This window comes from Carcharhinus amblyrhynchos, chromosome 5 (genome assembly GCF_965287045.1).
Source record: "Carcharhinus amblyrhynchos chromosome 5, sCarAmb.v2.hapA, whole genome shotgun sequence".
NCBI classification, from domain to species: domain Eukaryota; kingdom Metazoa; phylum Chordata; class Chondrichthyes; order Carcharhiniformes; family Carcharhinidae; genus Carcharhinus; species Carcharhinus amblyrhynchos.
In genome coordinates this window covers 72,180,281-72,198,185 of record NC_137328.1, presented here as the reverse complement: position 1 = coordinate 72,198,185, position 17,905 = coordinate 72,180,281, and the positions used below count along the sequence as shown (strand labels likewise).

Below are 17,905 nucleotides of genomic sequence, written 5' to 3'. Positions count from 1 at the left end.
ATTTAATAATTTGTTAAAAATAATACAACCCCAGAGTATTGGCAGATGGCGAATGTCATTCCTGTGTTTCAAAAGTGGGATGAAACACGCCCAGGGAATTACAGATCAGTCATCTTAACATTGGTGGTAGGGAAATGAATGGAATCTTTATTAAAGGAGAGAATAAAAGAACATCTAGACGCAAAATATATAATGAATAGTCAGCATGGATTTCAGAAGAGAAAATCTTGTTTGACAACATTATAGGAGATGACAGAGAGTGTAAGGAATAGAAATGCAGTGGATGTGATTATTTTTATTTTTAAAAGGCCTTCAATAACTTGTCCCACAGAGAATCTCATTATTATTCCATGACATTTAATGGCATTACCATTACTAAATGTCCCAAAATAAATATCCTGAGGGTTATCATTGACCAGAAGTTGAACTGGGCGAGCCCTATAAATACTATAACTGTAGAGGCTGGGAATTCTGCAGTGACTAACTCGCATCCTGACTCATAAGAACATAAGAAATAGGAGCAGGAGTAGGTCATCTAGCCCTTCGAGCCTACCCCACCATTCAGTAAGATCATGGCTGATCTGAAGCGGCTCAGTTCCACTTTCCCGCTTTCTCCCCATAACCCTTAATTCCCTTGTCTGTCAGAAGCCTATCTACCCGTGTCTTAAATATATTCATCGAGGTAGCCTCCACCACTTCAACGGGCAGAGAATTCCAGAGATTCACCACCTTTTGAGTGAAGAAGTTCCTCCTCAACTCCGTTCTAAACTGCGCCCCCCCCCCTCTTTATCTTGAGGCTGTGTCCTCTAGTCCTGCAGTCCTTTCTGAGCGAGAAGAATCTCTCTACCTCTACCCTATCCATCCACTTCATTATCTTATACGTCTCTATAAGATCCCCCCTCATCCTTCTAAACTCCAACGAGTACAAGCCCAGTCTATTCAGCCTCCCTTCATAGTCCAACCCCCTCATCTCCGGTATCAGCCTAGTGACTCCCCAAAGATTGCTCATCATCCACAAAGCATATATCAGGAATGTACTGGAATATTCCCCATCTAGCTCCAATAACACTCAAGAGACTCGACACTATCCAAAGCAGTTCACTTGATTGACACTGCATCCACCCACTTTAAACATTCAGTCCATCACCGATGCACAGTGACAGCTGTGTGTACCATCCACAAGATGTATTGCAACAACTCGCCAGGTTTCCTCCGGCAGTATCTTCTATCCCAACGACCTCTATCCCTGAGAGGGACAAAGACAGCAAATTCAAGGGAGCACCACCACTTGCAAATTTCCCCCTAGCCACACATTGTGCTGTCATTTAACAATATCACTGTTCCTTTAAGGACACTGAGTCAAAATCCTGGAACTTTCATCCTAACAGCACTACAACAGTTTGACTGTAGGAGTTCAAGAATGTGACTCATCATCACTTTCTCAAGTGTAATGAGGATGGCTGGCCAGCTATGTCCCCATTCCACAAAAGAATTTAAAAAAGACTCAAATATCCAAAGGATTTACTCAGTAATATTTGCCCTCTCCCTCTCCTCCTCACATGTCATTGTTTTGGACTCTGCCACTCCTATTTTGGCCTACCACTGCAAACCCACATCAAGCCAGGAGTAAATGTAACTTTCTGGCATAATGTTGCTCTGATAATAAGCTCCACTCCCAAATTCCCCCTCACCCACCTTCCCACATCCCCACATACCTGGCTATGTTTAAACTGCTGAGTGGGAATTCTGGCCTCCTTTAGACTTTTTCCAAAGGCCACCACTTTTCCATGTCACCATGAAGTAGGCTTCCAACTTGGTGTATGTTACGGCAAGTCTTTACGAACAACTCATAACTATGTGCATATTTGCAGTAGAAACACAGATATTAAGCTGACTCCTTTCTAGATTTTAACCTGACTGTCCATCTCCAGACTGACCCTGACCCTAGGTCAGGTGTCTTCTTACATGGCTCTGTAGTTATTACTGTACTCATCCCACTTTAACCCTTCACGTCCCAGACCCTTCTGTTACACTATCTGCTGTTGTGTAAGTAAGAGGTTATGTGATTGAAATATATAACAGCCTGAGTGGTCTGGATAGGGTTGATATAGACAGAATGTTTCCTCTTGTGGGAGAATCTAGAATGAGAGATCACTATTTAAAAATAAAGGGTCATCCATTTAAGACAGAGATAAGGAGAATTTTTTTGCCTGAGGGTCATAAGGTTTTGGAACCATTTTCCTCAAAAGGCGGTGGAAGCAGAGTCTTTGATTGCTTTAAAGCAGAAATAGATAGATTCTTGATTAGCAAGGAGGTCAAAGGTTATTGGGATTCACTAAGAATGTGAGGTTGAGGTTGTAATCAGATGAACCGTGATCCTATGAAATGGCAAAGTAGGCTTGAGGGGCCGAGTGACCTACGCCTGCTCCTAATTCATTTGTCCATAAATATAAGGCCTTAAAATTAATACTCTGGTTGAAAGATTTCCCATGACCTCTAAACCACACTTCACTGAGGACTATGGATGATCTTGTCGTAATGCATTCAAGGCTAGAAGAGGTGGCCTGATTAAGTTTTGAAGGTATATTTTATACTATTGCAAATATTCATTGGAAACCAACAATAAACATACAGGAATTTAATCTCTATCATTCCACTATTTCCTTTCTAGTCTCATATGGTTTATTCCTATCTCTTGGATGAAGAATGGAACGATGCAGCCCCTTTTATGGCTTGAGAAGAAACAAAGTAAGTAATATATAATATGCTATGGTCTCTTTACATTACCTTAAAGTAAGAAAATATTACCCATCAAAAAAAAATAACAATTTGGAAAATGCAACATAATTACATTTAATGAAACAAACTGTGGATTATTTTCTGTATTGTAGTCCCATCAGTGAACTTACTTGCAAAAGTCAGGCATACATTACTCTTACTTTTCCTACCATTAAATTGCCAATATGTAACAGTCCAATGATTTCCACCACCTTCTGGGAAAATGAAGTGAGAAAGTTAACTTTTTAGTTGAAGACTGCAGTAATATGTGTTAATTTTTTTTATTACCTAATGCAAGTTAATGGAAATACCTTCAAGAAAGCTCATCAGTTTGTGACAGAATTGCATGGTGTTAGAACACCTTTTACTGCAACTCTCAGAATGTATCATTGGGGCTGTCGTCTTTATGCACCACATTGGAGACTGATGTTGCAGTGTACAGTCATTGAATTTTTATAGCACAAAAGGATGCCTTTTGGGTTATCATGTACGCACCAGCCATCAAACACCAATCTATTCTACAGTGTGGACAAGTATTGCATGGTATGAATGCTACTGCTTGTTGTGAATGCCATTTCCTGTTGTTGTAAAACTATCAAGTGACATTCATTCCTTTAAAGCTATGGCAAGGAGTCAGAACAGAAAGCGACACAGATTGGAAATGATTCTCACATACACTGGGTGGAAGGTTGGGTCCTCCCCTGTGGTTAGTTAGATAGTGGGGAGCATTTCATCAGGAAAGAGGAGACCCCACTACCGTATCACCATACCCCAATTAAATTAATGATGGAAAGGTCATTGACAGCCTTCCTGACTACTCCTGCTGCCAACTGATGTCCTTTATTGGGCAACTAATGCCTATCAATTCCAACTGCAAAATGCTGACTGTACTGGAATGGTGGTAATTAACATATACACAAGTACACACTACTTGTTCTTTGTAATAAGCAGAAACTACTATCCTATTGATTTTTATTCTTGGCGCTTGTACACAGAAACATACTCTGAGCTAACACGTACCACAGATGAAGAATGGATCCTCCTAAATATCAATGTTTCCTGCCTCTATAGAATTATCTATGATGAATCAAATTGGCACCAGTTAATTCTACAACTAAACAAAGACCCTTCAGTAAGTTATAATCTTCCTACACTTAATAACTTCTATTCATCTTCAATACACTAGGCACAAAGAAGTATTGTCAGTCAGTTTATATTGTCTTACAATGGAATGTTCAGTTACTCATCACTGAAAATTAATAATATGACTTTCTAAACACTTTATTTCGCAGTTCATCAAAATTAGCACCAAAAGTCTTTGCTAGAGAGAGCAGATCATTGTCCATAACTTCACCCATAATGCTGGCCATCATCTCGACACCAACAGCATCAATGAGGCATGGGCCCGCTCACCACAAAACTGCCACTAAATATATTATTAAAAATATAGAGGGAGGTCTTAGCTTCAGCACTGCTCAGACCTTTCAAATTGGCAGGTGGGAGAGACCCTGATGCAGAAGTACCGCCCTCATTCCTGACAGACCCACTTTTAGCTGGCAAGGGGAAGGGAGTGGGCACAACACACACTCACAAGAGGGAAACCAGATTTCACAGGGCCATTTGACCCTAGTGCTGAATTCAAAAAGATCCCATTTTGGTGCTCCGAGGGTTTCGATCCACAACAAAAGGGTCACAAATTAATGGAGATGACGTAAACTCTTGAAGGGCAGATAGGATCTGTTTAAGTGACACGATCTGAAGAGTTTTTTTAAAAATTGCCCACTTTTCAAACTTGAGAAAAAGAGGCTGAAACTGTGAGTGAGAGTTAAAGAAAAAGTCTCAGCTGGATTGCTTTGATTGACAGGCCAAAAGATAGGGGTGTGAAAAAAAAACTCTACTCTCTGTTCCAACAATTTCAATAGAGGCCCTTATTGACATTTTCCAAGGCCTGTTATTATTTGTGTTGGAGGTTGTGTTCAGTCAACTTTGCAGAGCAGAATTGTTCATTCTGCTCTGCAAAATTAGCATGAACACAGTGTTGGAGAAAAGCCCAAATTATAAAAATTCTTTGTAATAAACTCTTACACTGCTTTAATGACTGTTCTTTAATTCTGAGAGCTCATCTTCCATAGGTTATTCCCCCTGCTAACAGAGCACAGATAATCAGCGACGCATTTGACCTAGAATGGTGAGTAATGTGTCAAAACAGAAGCATAAAAAAATTCTTCTGAGCTTTCTCTGTAGGTGTGAATGGAGCCTCAAAGCTTTGTTTATCATTAGAGATTTTGTCTCAATTATAAATGAAGCATAATCAACTTAATTTCAGAAAAAAAATCTATCCTATCTATTGGGATTAGCATATGAAAGGCTTAGCGTGATTATGAGCACCGGGAAAAAAGGTATGTAAAGCCGTCACCCCCAAGGATGACATATGGCAGATGTCATAAAATATGACATCTGACATATTTTAGTGTCATTGAAAAGTAAAGTTAAGGGATGGGTCCCACGACATCATGGCCCGTCCCACAACAACTTAATTTGTGAAGTAATAAAAATAGAAACCCTCCCTACAGAACCACCCACCCACCCCCACCATGGAGTACACATCCACTCAAGACCATCCCCCCACACAGAATGCTCCCTGGCACTGTCCAGGCAGTCCAGAAACTTCCAGTGGGACAGGGCCCTGCCTGGGCATGGCCCTCTCCCACCTGAGGGATGTAGTCACTCACATACCACCAGTGAGTCCTGCTTGCCCAGTGCACACTATAGAAGACCTTTCATGGTTCACACTGGCATGCCGATATGATTAGACAATGTAACTTGGGGAGGGGGGAGGCAGTATTGGGGGGGGGGGTGGTGTGTGGAGGGCAGGACACTATTAGGCATAAAGGTCTGATAATGATATTTAAATGGGAATCCCAACGTTCAATATCACGATTCCAGTTCCATCATTAATTGGGGTAATAACAATCAAAATGGGAAATTCTGCCGGCATACCAAGTTTTGAGACTCCTGCAGGATCCCCCATCCCTGCGGCTGAACGCATACCCAGAAATGGAAGGGGAAAATTTCCTCCCACCCCCTACTGTGTTCAGGGCTAAAACATGGGCTCTTGACAAATACTTGCCAGGTTTTCTTTTATTTTCAACATTTTATTTCAGTAAGGCGTTTGACAAGGTCCCTCATGGTAGGCTGATAGAAAAGGTGAAGGCTCATGGGATACAAGGCCAGGTATGTAGATGGGTGGAGAACTGGCTTGGGAGGAGGAGACAGCGAGTAGTAGTGGAAGGCTCCTTTTCCAATTGGAGGCCTGTCACCAGTGGTGTGCCGCAGGGCTCGGTACTTGGACCTCTTCTATTTGTGGTATATATTAATGACTTGGAAGAGGGGGTAGGTGGTGTGATCAGCAAATTTGCTGATGACACCAAGATGGTTGGATTGGCGGGTACTGAGGAGCAGTGCCTGGCAATGCAACAGGACATAGACAGGCTGGTAGATTGGGCAGATAGATGGCAAATGGAATTTAATCCGGAGAAATGCGAGGTGATGCACTTTGGCCGGAATAATGTGGAGGGGAGTTATACGATAAAAGGTAGAACTATCCGGAGTATAGATACGCAGAGAGACCTGGGGGTGCAAGTGCACAAGTCCCTGAAGGTGTCGGTACAGGTGCAGAATGTGATGAGGAAAGCGTATGGTATGTTAGCCTTCATAGGAAGAGGTATAGAATATAAGAGTAGGAGTCTGATGTTGCAGTTGTATAGAACGTTGGTTAGGCCTCACTTGGAGTACTGCGTCCAGTTCTGGTCGCCGTACTACCGGAAGGATGTAGAGATCCTGGAGAGAGTGCAGAGGAGATTTACCAGGATGTTGCCTGGTATGGAAGGGCTGTCTTACGAGGAAAGATTGAATGAACTTGGGCTGTTTTCCCTTGAGAGACGTCGGCTGAGGGGGGATCTAATAGAGGTTTATAAGATTATGAAGGGGATAGATAGAGTAAATGGTGGTAAGCTTTTTCCGCTACTAGAAATGGATAGAACGAGGGGTCACGGGCTTAGGGTGAGGGGGGCTAGGTATAAGACAAATATTAGAGGGCAGTTTTTCACGCAAAGGGTAGTGGGGGTGTGGAATGCACTGCCGAGTAAGGTGGTGGAAGCAGGCACGCTAGGGTTGTTTAAGAGTCACTTAGACAGCCATATGAGCGGGCTACATATAGGGGGATATAGTAGGCCTTACTGAACATTGTAGGCTTGGGAATACGTTTTGCCTCAGGAATGTTAGTCTTTGCCTGTTTAATAATGAATTTTTTTGTCTCCACAGGCATTTAAGTCCAGCAAGGGGCATGCATGCGGCAGGTTGTAGTGGGCTGCTCTTGGATGTTGCTTCGGGAGTTGCCTATTGCTTCATGTCGTTAGTGTGCTTAAACTGGACCATCTCGAGGGCAACATGACAGCTCAGAGACTATCTCTGTTGCTGTGCGGACACATGGATTTGGGCCTGTGTCTGTGGGAGTTTGCACGTTCTCCCCGTGGTTGCGTGGGTTTCCTCCGGGTGCTCCGGTTTCCTCCCACATCCCCCAAAGATGTGCTTTTAGGCTGATTGATTGGGTACTAAATTGTCCCTAAATTGGACCTCCCTGATCCTCACACGTTAGGCGTAGACTAAAATCATGAATAGGTCACTGAGATAGTAGGACGGCGGCGCGGGCTCGTTGGGCCGAAGGGCCTGTTTCCCGTGCTGTGTTGTTCTTTGTTCTTTGTATCTCCTGAATCTTATGGATTGTTGTTTATGGCCATGAATGGAACAAACATCAATATATTGATAAATGTATTGCTCCTACTTGTTTGGAGCACTTTCCTCATAAGTTTGAATTTTCAACCTTCATCAAAATAATTTTGCAGTTCCTGTGACTGAGGGAATCACTTTTCATTTTGTACAGTCATAAACAGACTGGGATTGTCCATCAATGGAATCTGAACACTTTGGTCCCAATATTAAGTTAGAACACAGTCAGTCATGCAAGGGGTCTGTGTGAGCAACAAGTTTGCATTTTGAAGCCCTAAGTTCCCAGGCCGCATTTTAGTATACAAGCCCCAGCTCACACCTGATTCCGGCAGAAACCAATGTCTAGCAAACAGGTGATTGCAGAGTTTTTGTGCCAGGAGGCTACTGTTGGTTATCATGGAATAGACCCCAAGTAAATGATGATGAGGAGGCTCAACAAACTTAAAGTTGATCTTCTTCACCCAGAACTTTTGGGTTCATTACACATTTTCAATCAAAATTACTATTTTTTTTGTTATCTAACAGGACTGGATATATTGACATCAAAGTTGCTCTGAGTGCAACCACTTACCTTGCCAAGGAACAGCACAGCCACGTATGGCTCATGGCCCTGATTTACTTAGAGAAACTTCGATCAGTATTAAGGGCCACCTATACATATGGACTTTATAAGGTATTAATATATTCTTATGTTGCATGTTAGCAATCATAAAATTTAATGTTGTTTTGAAACAATGTGACTGCAGCAGTAATTTAAAAACCTTTTCCTTTATTCCTTTAATTTTATTGGGGGTGAATTTAACTTTTGCATTTAATGGAAATGAAAACTGGGAATGAGTTTAAAGGATAACTGAGCCATCACTTGTATTTTATACTGTACCAAAGTTTCACACCACTGCATTGGGTCTAAAGAATTATTCAGTGTAGGAGTGTGTAGTGATCCTAAGAAAAGAATGATCAAGACCATGATTTGGAATGCCTTGCTGTACGAGACTGAAACATGCACCTTCAGAAAAGCAGACATCCAAAGAGAAGAGAGTTATAAAATGGGGTTCTGGAGAAGGATGGAACAAATCTGTTGGAAAGAACACAGGAACAATGAAGAAATTCTCAGGATGGTGGAGGAGAAAATGTTGGTAATGAATATTATCAAGATGGACTGACTGTATTTTAAGATGTTGGAACTTTTTGAAGGAGCTGATTAAAGGAAAATTAGAACAATGTGGACCGAGAGAAGAAGAGAATGGTGACACAAGGCAATGTGCAGTTGAAAATGGGAGGCTTCCATGAGCAAATGAAGGGGGCAGTGTAAGATTCAAGGAACAGAGAAATAAGAAGAGAATCTGTCCTTACAAAGTCTGCCACAACTACTGGGTCTAAATTCACTGTCAAATTAGGCAAAGAACAAAAAGCTAGTGTATAAAATTAAAGCGCATGGGATTGGGGGTAATGCACTGACATGGATAAATAACTGGTTGGCAGACAGGAAACAAAGAGTAGGAAAAAATGGGTAACTTTCCAGATGGCAGACAATAACTACTGTGGTACCGCAAGGATCAGTACTAGGACCCAAGCTATTCTGAATATATATTAATGATTCAAATGAGGGAACTAAATATAGTGGCTGGTATTTTTCTGCCTCACTCATCCCAAAGCCATAAAATCCCACCCGAGGTCAATGAACTTTCTCACTGTCCACCTATCGCCTGCTCCAATTCCCTGTTATTGATCTGAAAATTGGGCACAAATTTTATATGCCACATTTCCCCCCAACACCCCCTCCCCCCACTGGGAGCAGGCTGGCTGGTAGAGGTTAGGGGGGGGCATGAAATCAGGTGGCATGGCAGGGGTACAATGCTCATCATTTACCTACTTCTGCTGGGATTTTACCAGGGGTGGGTTAGATATTAGAACAAAGAACAAAGAACAACCCAGCACGGGAAACAGGCCCTTCGGCCCAACAAGCCCGCGCCGCCGCATCACCCTACACCTATTCTACCCTGCATGTCTACAAATAGAACCCCTGACTTAGCCAGATTCAGGGGAGAATAGTGTCAATTTGGTAAAACCAATCAGCCTAAGAGCACATCTTTGGGGTGTGGGAGGAAACCGGAGCACCCGGAGGAAACCCACGCAACCACAGGGAGAATGTACAAACTCCCACAGACACAGGCCCAAATCCATTTATCTGCACAGCTAGCAGTGCTAGTCACTGAGCTGTTGCGGCGCCCGTCTACCGGTCCAGGATCAAGCACACACACCGACACGAAGTACTAGGCCACTCCCGGAACTTCCAAGAGCAGCCCACGCACGACCCACCGTGTGCATGCCCCTCGTTTGACAACGAGGTGGACCTCCACCTGCGGAGTGAAAAGACAAAAACGTTAATCACAAGCCTGCCTTTCCGGTGTCTCCCGAGGTTCTAACCCTTATTCAATAACCCCTACCATAACCCTCCATCCTCGTTTCACTCATGTGTCTATCTAACTGAACCTTAAACGAGTCCAATGTTCCCGCCTCCACCACCCTACTCGGTAGCGCGTTCCATACCCCCACAACTCTCTGCGGAAAGAACCTTCCTCTCACTTCCAAATTATACCTCTCCCCCCTCACCCTTAAATCATGTCCTCTTGTATTTGTAACCAATCTAGGGAGCAGTCTCTCACTATTGACTCTGTCTATTCCCTTCAGTATCTTATATACCTCTATCATGTCCTCCCTCAATCTCCGTCTTTCCAAGGAGAACAGTCCCAGTTTCTCCAACCTTTCCTCGTAACCCAGCCCCTCCATGCCAGGCAACATCCTGGTAAACCTCCTCTGCACCCTTTCCAGAGTCTCCACGTCCTTCCGGTAGTAAGGTGACCAGAACTGGACGCAGTACTCCAAATGCGGTCTAACCAACGTTCTATACAACTGAAGCATTAGACGGCAGCTTTTAAACTCTATACCCCTTCCTATAAAGGCTAGCATTCCATAAGCCTTCCTGACAACATTCTCCACTTGTGTCACAACCTTCATGGATTTGTGAACCTGCACTCCCAGGTCCCTCTGTGTTTCTATACTCCTAATTTGTCTACCTTTAATCACATAACTCCTCTCTACATTATTCCTTCCAAAATGCATCACCTCGCATTTGTCAGGATTAAATTCCATCTGCCACCTATCTGCCCAATGCACCAACCTATCTATATCCTGTTGTATCACCTCACAATCCACTTCGGTACCCGCCAACCCTGCCATCTTGGTGTCATCAGCAAACTTGCTGATCACACCACCTACGCTCTCTTCCAAGTCATTTATGTATACTACAAAGAGGAGAGGTCCCAGTACTGAGCCCTGCGGTACACCACTGGTCACTGGCCTCCAGCCGGACAAAGTCCCCTCCACAACTACCCTCTGTCTCCTATTACCCAGCCAGTTCTCAATCCACCTAGCTACCTGACCTCGTATCCCATGCGCCTTAACCTTTTCTACCAGCCTACCATGAGGGACTTTGTCAAACGCCTTACTGAAATCCATATAGATGACATCAACGGCTCTCCCATCGTCAACCGTTTTTGTCACCTCCTCAAAGAATTCTACCAGATTCGTAAGGCAAGACCTCCCTCTAACAAAGCCATGTTGCGTATCCCCAATCAGACCGCAACACTCCAAATGCTCATACATCCTACCCCTAAGTACTTTTTCCATTAATTTCCCTACCACTGATGTCAAACTCACCGGTCTATAATTTCCAGGGTTATCCCTGCTACCTTTTTTGAACAGTGGTACCACATTTGCTACCCTCCAGTCTTCTGGGACCTCACCTGTGTCCAAAGAAGAGACAAAGATTTGCGCCAGAGGCCCAGCAATTTCATCTTTCACCTCCCTAAGCAGCCTGGGATAAATACCATCAGGCCCCGGAGCTTTATCCGTCCTTACGCTACTTAAAAGCCCTAGCACTTCCTCCCTCGTAATAGATATTTCCTGCAGCTGATCCTCAGCTCCCTCTAACAGACCGCACGATTCCGAACCCCTCTCCTTCGTGAATACCGACGCAAAGTATTCATTCAGGAGCTCCCCCATTCCCTCCGACTCAATACACATCTCCCCACTTTTGTCCCTAAGAGGACCAATTTTCCCTCTAACTACTCTCTTGCTCCTAATATAGGAATAAAATGCCTTCGGATTTTCCTTAATCCTACCAGCCAAAGCCATTTCATGCCCTCTCTTCGCCCTTCTAATTCCCCTTTTTAGCTCCCTCCTACTCTCTCTATATTCCTCCAGCGCACTCTCCGTACCCAGTCGTTTCGACCTAACATACGCCTCCCTCTTCTTCCTGACCAAGTCTTCAATACCCCCTGTAATCCACGGCTCTCTAATCCTACCTTTCCCATCCTTCCGCTTAACCGGAACATACCTCCCCTGCAACCATTTCATTTTGCCCTTAAAAGCTTCCCACTTGCCAACCGTGCACTTGCCAGCTAACAGTCCCTCCCAATCAGTGTCCTGCAGCTCCCTCCTAATCCTGCTATAGCTCGCTTTTCCCCAGTTCAGCACACTCCCATTCGGCCGGCACTCGTCCCTTTCCATTTTTATCCTAAAGTAGACGGACTTGTGGTCACTATTAGCCACATGTTCGCCTACCTCTACCTCTCCCACCTGCCCCGGCTCATTACCCAACACTAAATCCAGTATAGCCCCTCCCCTAGTCGGACTAGTTACATACTGCTCTAGAGACCCTTCCAAAACACATTTCACAAACTCCTCTCCCTCCGTACCCCCAGCTCTAGGCCCCCTCCAATTCACTCCAGGAAGATTAAAGTCACCCACTACAACCACCCTATTCTTCCTGCACCTATCCAAAATGCCCCTGCAAATGCCTTCCTCCACTGACCTCGGGCTGTTGGGTGGCCTATAATACACCCCTAGCAATGTGATCTCTCCCTTTTTATTCCTCAACTCCACCCAGTGACTCAATCCCTGTCTCTTCCATATTGTCCTCCCTCTGCACTACTGTGATATTCTCCTTTACTAACAGTGCCACCCCTCCACCTCTCTTCAACCCTCCTCTGTCACACCTAAAACACTTGTACCCAGGAACATTCAGCTTCCAGTCCTGCCCTTCCCGTAACCACGTCTCCGTTACAGCCACCACATCTAACTGCCTCACAAACATCAAGGCCCTAAGCTCATCCGTTTTCCCTGCCACACTCCTAGCATTGAAACAGACACAGTTCAACCCACAAGTGTCCCTCGGAACCTCCTTCTCCCTGATAATTTTCCTTTCACCCGACTCTCTCCCAGCCACCTCCCCACCCCCCCTCCATATTAGTTTAAACCCTTCATAAACACCCCAGCTAACCTCCCCGCTAAGACACTAGTTCCCCTTCCGTTCAAATTCTCCCCACCCCTCCTGTGCAGTTGCCCTTCTCTCCTAAACACCTCCCAGTGATCCACAAAAGTAAAGCCCTCTACCCTACACCAATCCCTCAACCACGCATTCAGCTGCATGATCTCGTCATTCTTTGCCCTGCTAGTACTGGGCAGCAACCCAGAGAGTGCCACCCTGGAGGTCCTGCTCTTTAGTTTGGCCCCCAACTCCCTAAATTGCCTACGGACCTCTACCCTACTCCTCCTTCCTATGTCCCCCTCCCCTACATGTACTATGACCTCAGCCTGTGCCCCCTCCCCTTTCAAAATTCCCTCTACCCTGTCCGTTACATCCTTGACCCCTGCTCCAGGGAGGCAGACCACCATCCTGGAGTCACGCCTCTGTCCACAGAACCTCCTATCAATACCTCTGACCCTCCCGTCCCCTACCACTATCACCTTGCCAGCCCCCTTCTGTCCCTCTAAGTCAGTCTCCCCTTCCTGCCTATCTTTCTGTGCCCCTGTCGACGAACCATGGGGGGCCTCTGGGGAGGCCGGGGTACCCTGACTACTCTTCTTCTTCCTCTTTCCCCTCCTAACAGTCGTCCATCCTCGCTTCTCTTCAGCCCTTGAGACCTCCTCCTGCTCATGGTTCCCAGCCATTATCCCCTCGTTCTCCCTGACTAGAAACATATCTTCCAGCCGCCCCTCGAGTTGCCTGACCCGGGCCCTCAATCGCTGCAGTTCTAAACATTTACTGCAGATGTGGACCTTGGGGACACGTGACACCACCAGCAACTCCCACATGTGGCACCTGACACAACTTACATTCCTCCCTATATTCCCTACCATGTCCCAACCTCCTGTAAGTGCCCAAAGGTAGAAATCTGTCACTCACCTTCTCTAAGCCTACTCTCTCCTAAGCCCAGCGAGCCAAAGCCCTTCTCACTCAGTTCCCACTCACTCCGCTGCCCGCTCCCGATGCTGCCCGCTGTATGCTGCTACCCCGTTTTTATACCCCCCGCTCCCCCTTAACGACATATTGAGTGACCTGCCTGCCATTGGGTGAGTGTGGACCTTATGGTGCTAATGTCATGGCCTTAAAAGTCACCTCCTACCACTGTATTTTGTATTTTGTTAGTGGCAGGAGTTGTCCATGCAATATGGCAGGGATGCAAGGTAAACACTGGCAGCCTAGATGTGGACCTGGGGTAAGATTCTCTTGATTGTGCGTAGCCTCCCCCTCTACCACCACCCCACTGTGGCAAGGCAGCACCCATCTATCCACCCAGCTTTGCCTCCCACTTGCTGTACTCCTCCCTCGCCAGAGAATACCCAACTTGCCCTTCCCATTTATCTAGTTATTCATTGTCCATTGCTGTTCTTTATTGTGACTAACTGCTGACACAGCAGTCGCTAACACTCCTAGCTGGCCTTCTAAGATTGTGGCATTGCCGGCTATTTGATTAGGGGGGAAATGTCTTGCCTCTAATGAGGGTAAAAGTCATGACTCTGAAGGAGTGAACAGCAATGGTAGATTCGCCCTTGAATTCTCAATTGCTGGAAGGGACCACTACCCCTGCATATAATTCCAACAACTTTTAAATGTTTCCCTCTCTTGATCTGCTGCCTGAATATTTCCAGCATTTTCTGTTTTGTAATTTTGCAGCTGTTGTGTTTTGCTTTTTTGCGTGCCATGTTTCATCTGTTCACATGAAACTGATGTTTTGTTAACTAGATTGCATGACCTTCAGTGTCTTAAAAGCATCAGATTCTACTGAAGAAAATTCTGAATAATTTGTACTACTGACACTCTCCTTTTTTAATCTAATTAACTTATTTGTTATTTCCAGAAATACATTTTCAGGCAGTTTGTTCCATTTTATCGTTATCAGATGACACTGATTAATGAAGATTTCAATAATATTCATAATAGCACCATGTATGTATTACAATTTTCTTCTCATTGATTTTGAGCTAACTAATTTAGTATTTTCGTATTTTGTGCTAGATGTACAATTTATTTTCCACCCAATCTACTATTTGTACTCTTTCCCAATTCTGTTAAAATGGAACTAAGCAGGTATCTATCCTGGTGCCTTAGCTGGTAGCCGTCCTGCTATCTAATTGCACCTTCCAGTGTTGTGCTTAGCAGTCTCGACCAGGAAGATCGGCCACTGCCTTCCTGGCCTGTGCTGAGTTATTGGATCAGGACCGAGCTTGACTGGGGTAATGAAGTGAAATTTAAGTCAGGACTCTGGCTTCGACTTGCTATTCAATGATGCCCAGTGGAAAACAGATATAAATGGGAAATATACTGAACTGTCTACGGAATCAGACTTTAATCTCTTCAATTTAGATTGTTGGGAGGGTGTTAGTTACAGAACTGTATGGCAGGGATTTTCCTCCCCTGCTGTGACAGGTCCCACAGTAGGAAATAAGAACGTAAGAACTTAAGAAATAGGAGCAGGAGTAGGCCATCTAGCCCTTCGAGCCTGCCCCGCCATTCAATAAGATTATGGCTGATCTGAAGTGGCTCAGTTCCGCTTTCCTGCTTTCTCCCCATAACCCTTAATTCCCTTGCGTACCAAAAACCTATCTACCCGTGTCTTAAATATATTTAGCGAGGTAGCCTCCACCACTTCAACGGGCAGAGAATTCCAGAGATTCACGACCCTTTGAGTGAAGAAGTTCCTCCTCAACTCCGTTCTAAACCGCCCCCCCCCCTTATCTTGAGACTGTGCCCTCTGGTCCTGCTGTCCTTTCTGAGTGGGAAGAATCTCTCTACCTCTACCCTATCCATCCCTTTCATTATCTTATACGTCTCTATAAGATCCCCCCTCATCCTTCCAAACTCCAACGAGTACAGACCCAGTCTAATTAGTCTCTCTTCATAGTCCAACCCCCTCATCTCCGGTATCAGCCTAGTGAACCTCCTCTGCACTCCCTCCAAGGCCAAAATATCCTTGCGCAAGTGCGGCGACCAAAACTGCAGACAGTACTCCAGCTGCGGCCTCACCAGTTGCAGCAAGACCTCCCTGCTTTTATATTCTATCCCCCTCGCTATAAAGGCCAGCATCCCATTCGCCTTCCTGATCACCTGCTGCACCTGCAGTCTGGGTTTTTGCGACTCATGCACAAGGACCCCCAGGTCCCTCTGCACCATAGCATGCTGCAGCTTTTCACCCTTTAAATAGTAATCCCTCCTACTATTATTCCTGCCAAAGTGGATAACCTCACACTTGCTAACATTGTACTCCATCTGCCAGGTCCTCGCCCACTCGCTCAGCCTATCTAGATCCCTCTGCAGACTTTCCACAACCTCCGCACAATTTGCTTTTCCACTTATCTTCGTGTCATCAGCAAATTTCGACACCCTACACTCAGCCCCCTCCTCCAGATCATCTATATAAATGGTAAATAGCTGAGGCAGTCCCACCAAAATTTCATTGAATTTCGGCGGTGAGGCTGGAAAATCCTGAGCTGTGTCTTAAATAAGTCTCTATAGACTTCTATAGTTTAATTGGAAGTCTTTATTAGCTACTAGAATTATTTACACACGTGCAGAAAAGGGTATAAGCTAGATTTCCCATTTGTATCTATATAGCTGTCTCCATGTTTAGGTTGTTAAACGTCTCTGCTCAAAACCACACTGATCCTGGATCAGGTGCCTTCTTATGTCACTGTGTAGGCAGTACTCAGTCATACATTAACTTGGATTTGGACAGTCTACTCGGACTTCAGCAAGGCTTTTGATAAGGTGCCAAGTGGAAGACTGATAGCAAAAGGTAAAAGTGCGTGGGTTCCAAGGAAATTTGTCAAATTGGATCCAGAATTGGCTGAGTGGCAGGAAGCAGGGAGTGATGGTTGAGGGGTGTTTTTCACACTGGAAGACAGTGTTCACTGGGATCCCACAGTGATCAGTGTTGAGGACCTTGCAGTTTGTGGTTGCTATAAATGGTTTAAACTTGAACATAGGAGGGTTGAACAGTATGTTCACAGATGATATGGAAATTGGTAAGGTGGTAAATAACGAGGAGGCTAGCATTAGATTACAGGAAGATATAGATGGCCTGAACAAATGGGCTGATCAGTGGCAAATGAACTCAATCTGGATAAGTGTGAGTATGACTTGGGCAGGATGAACAAGGCCAGAGAATACATGATTAATGGCAGGACCTTGGGAAGCACTGAGGGTCAGAGAGACCTTGGTGTGCATGAACATTGGTCCCGTAAGGTAGCAGGACAGGTGGATAAATGGTGAAGAAGGTATATGATATATTTGCCCTTATTAGCTGAGGCATGGAGTACAAGAACAGGGAGGTTATGCTGGAACTCAGCCCACAGCTAGAGTATTGTGTGCAGTTCTGGAATTCACATTATAGGAGGGATATGGTAGCACCAGAAAGGATGTAAAGATTAACCAGAATGTTGCAGGGCTGGAGAATTTTATTTTTGAAGAGAGATTGGATACACTGGGGTTCTTTTCCTTGGGGTAGAGGAGACAGAGGAGGAACATGATTGAGATGTATAAAATTATGAGGGGCATAGATAGAGCAGACAGGAAGAAACTTTTCCCCTTGGTTGAGGGATCAATGACTTGGGGGGTTAAATTTAAGGTAAGGGGCAGGAGGTTTAGAGGGTATGTGAGGAAAAGCTTTTTCACCCAAAGAGTAGTGGGAGTATGGAACTCACTATCTGAAAGGATGGCATAACATTTAAGATGCATTTAGTTGTGCACTTGCAATGGCAGGGCGTACAAGGTTATAGACCAAGTGCTGGAAAATGGATTAGAATAGTTAAGTGGTTTGTCTTTGAATGGCACAGATGTGATGGGCCAAAGAGCCTTTTTTCTGTGCTGTATACCTCTGTAAGTGCCAGAGCCTTATTCTACACCTCCTCCTAAATCTTTATCCAATGTGTTTGGAGTGATACTAGTTTACTGCATACCTCACATGTCCCATACAGATACATTGTTATTACTATA

General features: G+C 44.7%; 1 protein-coding gene across 1 annotated transcript in view; it reads left to right on the top strand.

Annotated features, from left to right (window-relative positions):
* The window catches only part of LOC145343101 (aminopeptidase Q-like), a 132,602-nt gene that overhangs the window by 89,785 nt on the left and 24,912 nt on the right, over nucleotides 1-17,905 (top strand). The window contains exons 11-15 of the mRNA XM_080188983.1: nucleotides 2,672-2,748; nucleotides 3,774-3,910; nucleotides 4,911-4,966; nucleotides 8,092-8,239; nucleotides 14,772-14,860. Coding sequence (XP_080045109.1) covers nucleotides 2,672-2,748; nucleotides 3,774-3,910; nucleotides 4,911-4,966; nucleotides 8,092-8,239; nucleotides 14,772-14,860 — 507 coding nt within the window. The remainder of the gene's footprint in view (nucleotides 1-2,671; nucleotides 2,749-3,773; nucleotides 3,911-4,910; nucleotides 4,967-8,091; nucleotides 8,240-14,771; nucleotides 14,861-17,905) is intronic.